This window comes from Phanerochaete carnosa, assembly GCF_000300595.1.
Source record: "Phanerochaete carnosa HHB-10118-sp unplaced genomic scaffold PHACAscaffold_18, whole genome shotgun sequence".
NCBI classification, from domain to species: domain Eukaryota; kingdom Fungi; phylum Basidiomycota; class Agaricomycetes; order Polyporales; family Phanerochaetaceae; genus Phanerochaete; species Phanerochaete carnosa.
The window spans coordinates 1,681-8,932 of record NW_006767645.1 but is presented as its reverse complement, the minus strand read 5'-3'; the positions used below and the strand labels follow the sequence as shown (position 1 = coordinate 8,932).

The 7,252-nt window shown below is 47.3% G+C and overlaps 1 protein-coding gene across 1 annotated transcript; it reads left to right on the top strand.

The window, feature by feature from the left end:
• Positions 1–4,796: 4,796 nt before the first annotated feature.
• On the top strand, positions 4,797–5,141 carry PHACADRAFT_154580 (uncharacterized protein; the record flags this gene model as incomplete). Its single annotated transcript, XM_007402062.1, has 1 exon — positions 4,797–5,141. Exon 1 carries the CDS (start codon positions 4,845–4,847, stop codon positions 5,139–5,141), a length of 297 nt encoding a protein of 98 aa, XP_007402124.1. The 5' UTR covers positions 4,797–4,844.
• Positions 5,142–7,252: the final 2,111 nt, after the last annotated feature.

Here is a 7,252-nt window from a genome sequence, read left to right as displayed (position 1 = left end):
CCCAGAACTCAGCTCTCACTGAAGTGTCTCTATGCAGTACACTGTCTGAGTGCAAAGGGTGTGTAAAATTGATTGCTGGATGTGTCCCCAAGTGGAAGTAGCTGGAAGTAATTCTTTGAGGCATATTGTACCACACAGACCTGGTTAAAGACTCCTGGGATTTTTTATAAACTTTCTACAAGCTCAGAAATGAGCTATCAAGCAGTGAAGGCAGGCTTCCAGCAGTCACATTAATATTTCAACAGCTATGAACCTTGTTGTTGTGACTCTCAGGAAAATATATATTTTCTGAGTGAGAATATGCATAATATAAGCCATCTATGCACAAAGCATGAGACCAAACCTGCCAGCTACTAGTCTTAAAATGATTTGTTCATGAGAGTTAGCTCAACTTGGAAAGCAAGTCGCACACCATGGCCCAATGTCACACACTTCTGCCCAAAGACCAGTGAAAAATGCAAAAAATTATTATTCAATGACATATATTAACAATAAACAGCATATGTTGATGGATAGTGGCTGCTGCCTGCCAGTGGATGTCACCAGTGTTTGGTGGTGTCTGCTACCTGCTATGTGAATTGACCGGACCAAATACCAGTGGCAGCCGGCGTGGCATGCTGAACACCGGTATACCCCAACATATCTCATTATTTGCCGCTGATATACAGCAATATTCACCAGTTGCTGCTGTATTCCTATGAGTTCCAGTGGACAACAAATGGTGGTGTTCACAAGCGCCCACAGCAACGCACCCATACATGGCAAGGACCACAGGCAAACACCAATGGCCACCGGCAAACACCGGTGGTTACCGCTGGAGGTTGGCGAATGCCAAAGTTGCAAGTCACGGGCTTATAACTCGCGCCATGGTGTGTGTGTGATCTGCCCTATCTTGGTGACCCCTGTTCTCGAAGCTTGCTCTCGCTTGCTCCACTGACATGTTTAGCACTCGCCACTCTCTCTCGACGCGTCTCTGCTCGCTGCACCTGCGCAGCACGTGTGTATGCCTCACAATGCTTGCCCCTGCAGTCTGTACTCCAACTCGGAGCCCGGCTTCTGGCTGATGCATGATGAACCTACTCGCAGCCTGCTGTCTCATTCTTGGCTTGTATTTGTCTCTCCTCCTGCATCAACGTTGTGCCCACTTTCGCTATAATTGCGGTGGCCAATGTGCTTCCCCAACTATTCTCGTCATGCTTCCCGCCAACGTCAGGTCGCAGCGCTACACGTCCCATCCGATGATGTCACTTGGACATGCGCCGAGGCCACGGTCAAAGTTCCACCTTGCCGTTAGCAGATATACGAGCTTGTCGTTTATTATAACACACAAGATTGAGACATTGAGACCACAGGTGCTAAGCTCTGCTGTCTGTCCAGGTTCCGAGAAGGCAAGCTGCATCGCACAATCACAGAAAATAGAAGCCAGTAAGGAGCTGTCTCCAAGAAATGGTTCAATGAGGTGTCGATAAGGCGGCAGGCAGCACAGTAGGATTAGGATTCTCAGCCGCAGTGGCCTTCGAAGATGATCTTTGAACTACCTGCCCAAATTGATGCCGACTTGTCTTTGACTGCACATCTCATGCAGTTCTGAGACATCATTTCGACTGTTCATGCCTATACTACCCACAGCAAGCAAAACTGGGCTTTCCAGGCAAAGAGCAGCCGACTGAGAAGATGCTAGCTTCGGGGTCTTTTGACCAAAGTAGGCGAGAGTAACGAGCGAAGGGGAGATAGGCAAAGGAAAGGCTAAGCAGTGAGTGACCTGTCAATGTCCACTGCTCTTGTATGTATGATATACACAAAACAGAACCGTCCATTGAGTTGTATCAGAGCTTATTTTCAGCCCAAACCGCAGGCTGAAGAATAGCGAGAACTCAAAGCTTCCGCTTTTGTGGGCCATTTGTTGTCTTATCTGGAGCCGCAGCTGGCGGAGAAGTTTAATCCTGGGCGTATTCTCTGCAATGAATTCCAGATTTCGTAGGTGAGTATATGCATAGCGGTCTTTTGGGCTGCGTCTGACTCTTCGACACCAGCCCGACTCCCAACAGCTGATTGGCTTTAGTGTACATCTCTGCGTTGTATGTCCACTACTTCCTCTTTTGTCTCTCACACAACTTACGCTCGATCTGCAAAGCCGACCATTCGCTTGGCAAAGGGCTCAGGTGGCTTTTGTTTACCTCATGCAGAGCATACGACCAGACCACACGGGCTCTCCATCCATGTTATCACCTGCACCAATGACTACAAGAAGAGCATCATGATGATGTTTAACACGTCATATAACTTACTGTGGCGGGGCAACAAGTCTAGCAAGACCAGCAGGCGGTCTGTAAGAGCAGATGCCCCCGATTTGAAGCTGTTGTATGTGTGCTCTACAGCTCGAACACCGGCACGTCAGGAAGATTCGCTCACAAAATTGCTTCCGCCGCGGCTGGCCAATGTACATCTGCACCTCAGATGATCCATTTATGAATCGTTTAATGCTTTCCTAGGGTTAGGCCCCACAGTCGACTCCGTAACGGGGCATCTGCATACAGACGGGCCTACAGTCATCTTCTCTGCCTCGTTCAAAGGCTGACCCGCCACCAATGCTGCGTGTTTTGTTGAATGGCCCTTGAGCCTAAAGGGCAAGATGCTTTGGAGGCATCTTATGCTGTCTTCGTCTGCGGCAAGCTCGACCGGGTTATAATGTACCAATGTATCCTTATGTTGTGCGATTACTTGCTTGCTGAGCGTGGTTGCACTCATCTCATTCTTCGCAGCAAGGAGAATGCCGGCTCTAGAGGCCTCTCTGAGGTGTTTGAGAAGTAGGAGACGGCTCTATGAGAGACACTTCGCAAGGTCTGCATCTTCTTACTCTGTAACACAGTGGCTCATCACTGACTGGCCTGCTTGTAGCTGTTTTGACGGAGAAGAAGCCGAGAACCAGCTGTGCTAACATCTTTTGCCAGCTGGACGCAGCTCTGGGAACCATGCTTAAGTATAGAGTCTTTGCAGCACCAGGTGCACTGGTGAAAGGACATAACTGTATATAGCACTTTTGCATTCTAGTACTATACAACCTAATATTGACAGAGGATGCTGCAGATTCAAGTGTTTTGGATAGCATAATCTATGGGACGGGTAATTTTGCTACATGAGATTCAGATCACCCTCTTTTACTCTCCAAATTTTCTCACAGATGATTTCCCGCCAGTCTGCTGGATAAAAAGCACCCACTTCACGTGCGCCTGCTATGAAGGTCGAAGGTGGACAAAAATAAATATCTTGTGTTGGCAGCGCTGAATCTTGTTTTTACAGCGGCTGACAGTTTATTTCACTGTAATATACCTAATTTATTTGTGTGTTAGTGAATCTATGCACATCTATACTCACTGTTGTGTGTGATCATGCAAATAAGTGCACATTTGTTCAAATCTGTGCCCCTGTACAGACACAACTGGGAGTTTGAGAGTCATGGGCATGATATTGTTGTGCACAATTGTGCACCTTTGTGCATTAGTTCTCATCACAGATTCTCCATATTTAGATATAACGATAGCTCAAACTGGAAAATCAATGATAAGCACCACACGAGAATGAGTTCCAGACTGCGAGAACGAGTTTTGATGTGGACGAAATGCGGCTTGGGTGCATCTTTGTACACTTATTTATGAAGGTTGCTATTGGACAAAAAAAATGAGTTTGGAATTGGTGCAGACTGTACTCACAGTTTGGCGGACAAGGGTGTGCAAATGTGAACAAATGTGCACAAATGCGCACGAAAGCTCACAAAAGTGGGCAAACGTACATGATCGTGCACAAAAATAGACAAACGTACATGATCACGCACGAAAGCATACAAACGCACACAATCGTGCATGCCGCTGAGCTTTGGTTTTGGTTACGCCCTGATTTGAGATTGGTGATGGCGCTAATGTGTGTGCGTTTGTGCATGTTCGTGCACTCAACTTATTATTCAGTTTTATGTAAGCTGACAATTGGTTTTCATTTTCGTAACTATGCATCTCATTTGAATCTTCGAGTGCACAAAAGTGCGTGAAGGTGCGTGAAAGTGCACAAAAGTGTGCAAAGGTGCGCGAAAGTAAACATCTAGCGAAAATGAATTGTGATAACATGAATGTGTAGTTTGTCAAATGCACACTTTTGTGCATGTAAGTGCACGAAGGTGCACAAACGTGAGCTTTCGTGCACGTTAGCACATGTTAGTGACCAAACATGCATCATCGTGCAGGAATACGCACGAAAGTGCAGGTATACGCACGCATAACCTTAGACGCACATCAAAAACAAAAATTTGTGGCTGGCGTGAATGTGAGAATTTTTTTTGTCCAATAACACCCTTGATACTTATTTGCGGTATTGCACACAACATTGAGTGTAGATGCATGTAGATTCACTAACATACGAATAAATTAGGTATATCACAGTGAAATAAGCTGTCAGCTGCTGCAAAAACAAGATTCGGCTCTGCGAACACCAGATATTTATTTCTGTCCACCTTCGACCTTCATAGCCTGCTTTCATCTCGTAACTGGCCAAGAGGTGCGTATATAGTGGCACACCTTTGAGGCAAAAATTAACGCATGAGCAGGTCATTGTTCATTCCATTGATCTGACTACCATTCCTACTGATCGCCCTATGAATGCTTCAACGCTGCTCGCCCGATACGCAGAGCTGACCTGGCTAGCAATTGCCTAGGACCTGCGTGTCCTCGGCAAGTTGGCCAGTGCCAAAGCCTTCTAAAACGCACTAAAGGACCCAACGAAAAGCTGTGCAACGACGGTTCTCTCCAGACATTGATATTCTCCTCGCCACTTTCCTCCAGCTTCTCCCCGCAGACATGCGCGCCCGTCAATGCTCCGTGTCCTCGTCCCCACTTGCCGATACCACCTGTGCCAAGCTGACAATCAGCATGCCCAGGACACCTGTAACATCTGGCCATGGCGAGCCGTTCCTTAGCGTGGCGATGACATACTTGGCCGGCCTCCGACAGAATGACGGAATGCAGCTCACGATGCGGCCGTCAAACGCAATGTTCTGTCCATCTGTGGACCTGGCTGCGCCAATGCTTATATTCTACGCTGGGTTGGGTCCCGCACCTATGTGCAGATTCCTGCGAGAGTGGGCAATCCAATAGGGAGGTCGCGAAGGGCATTCTGTTCTTGGAGTGTCGAAGGCCGGGCGAGATTAGTTGTATATTTGCAATGACCTCAAGGTGCGGCTTGCTCTCTACATCATGGATGTGCTTTTGGTGTTGTCGAGGGCGGCTTGCTAGTTTCTCGGCTGCAAGTACGTCCAAGAGTAAGTGCTCGTTCTTCCTCCTATCCTTTCATTGTTCTCACACTCGTGCATAGGCACATCTGGCATAACTGTACAGGTGTTGGAGAAGCTGGTTCTCATCATTCAGGACATCTTGAGGCTATATCATGCTACGGCAGGGGAGATGTTCAATGAGATTTTAGTTGATCAATTTGTTGTTGAAAATGCAGGCCGCCGTCGTGAGCTGTATTGTTGAAAGGAGGCAAACGCGCAAGTGTTCGCAGTCTATTCGGCAGGTATTTATCTATGTTATAAATGTATCAGGTACGAACGTGGGCGCAATATAAGATAAATACAAGTAAACTACGTGTGCCCGAGGTGCCAGCAAACACGATCTCGAGACGTGATCCAAAAATCTAATATTTGTGGCTGATGTTTTTGAGTAGAGTATAATATTTTTCTGTGTCAATCCACTGCCAATAGGCCATTGTATTTGCATGCCACTCCGCAAATTAATACGCTGGGACCCACGCGGCCACTTCATACCCCGTCCACTTCTAACTCCTGTCCGGCCTGAGGGGATGATGATGTGGAGCTGCTATCATTAGATACATCAGGAAGGCGTGACGGCATACCACTCGGCTGAAACCGTTCGAGATCATAAGCCTCGAGTCTTCTGCTCGCATTAATGACAGATGCCACTGTCTGCCTGAAACACAGCACACTCTGAAGTCTGGTCATTCTTTGACGCAGTTCACGCGTCAAAGTTCAGCATTGCTCTCACAATGTCCTTCCTGGTCCATTCCTGCGATAGCATCCTCGTCGTCACAAGCTTTGGCGCCCCAACCACTTTGCAGCGTCCCCTCGACGTTGCCTAATCGACTCGTTGGCCTTGTGAAATGCAGTGTCAACTGCCCTTGCTGCAGATCACTGATGTGTACAGAGTAGTCCAACATCTCCGAGTAGGCTGTCTGGCGGAGGTTGATTATGAAGCAATTGATGAGCACCAAGGGCTGCACAGCCAACCCATATGTTCAGAAAGGATCAGTAGAATGTAGGGTACGTACCAAAGTCATCATTAACGTGCCCACAAATGATTTGTCCTTAAATTCGACATTAGTTATCGGCCTACAGGCTCATGTCGGGGACGTACCGCAGACAGGTTGGTGGTCAGCAATTGGGTAACGTTTATTGCTAGCAGAGCTCTATATCCATTACTATTTACGAGAGATTCCTTTCAATGCAGCCCTCTCATCACACTCACATGAAATAGATAGTCTCTGCGTGGGCAACTGAGCATCAGGAGCAGGGTTGTGATGATGTGCAGAGGACTACAAACCGTCAAGCAGCAGACACTTTGTCAGCGACACCCTCATGTTGAGGCGTCATGCATCCTTCCATTGTCCAAATGTCTTAATCCAAGTCAGGACGACCACAATGGTGTCGGTGAGAATAAGCAAGACACGTGTGATATACGTGACTATGAGCACGTGGTATCAGTGTCTCAGACATAGTAGAATGCTCTGACCACAGAACGTACGTCTATATTGTGAAAGCTTAGTATTCTGGAAATGCAGCCATGACAAAGAACCATACACTCACGTATCAAATTTTTGTTCAGAGATAGGAGGGATCGAGACGCATGTCATTCCAGTGATCGGGTCTATAGTGAGTCTGTCCTTCGATCCTACCGTGCTATACTGCGTAAAAAGGTGGGTAAGGGCATATGTGAAGTTTGGACAAGGGTGACACGCACTAGATTTGTTGCGAATAGAGCCATGCTCAGTGTGAACACCACCAGCAACCAGACATAGCTCCTGTTCCAGATTGCAAAGATGTGCAGGGCAGAAAAAACTGATAAAACGAAGTTAGTGGGCACTTCTGACTTGTGCAGACTGCGTGAGGCATACGTGCAATCTGGAAAAATCCGGCAAGAATGAGCATCCAGTTCAAGATTTCAAGCGACGTGCAGCTATGTGTCAGGTTCCA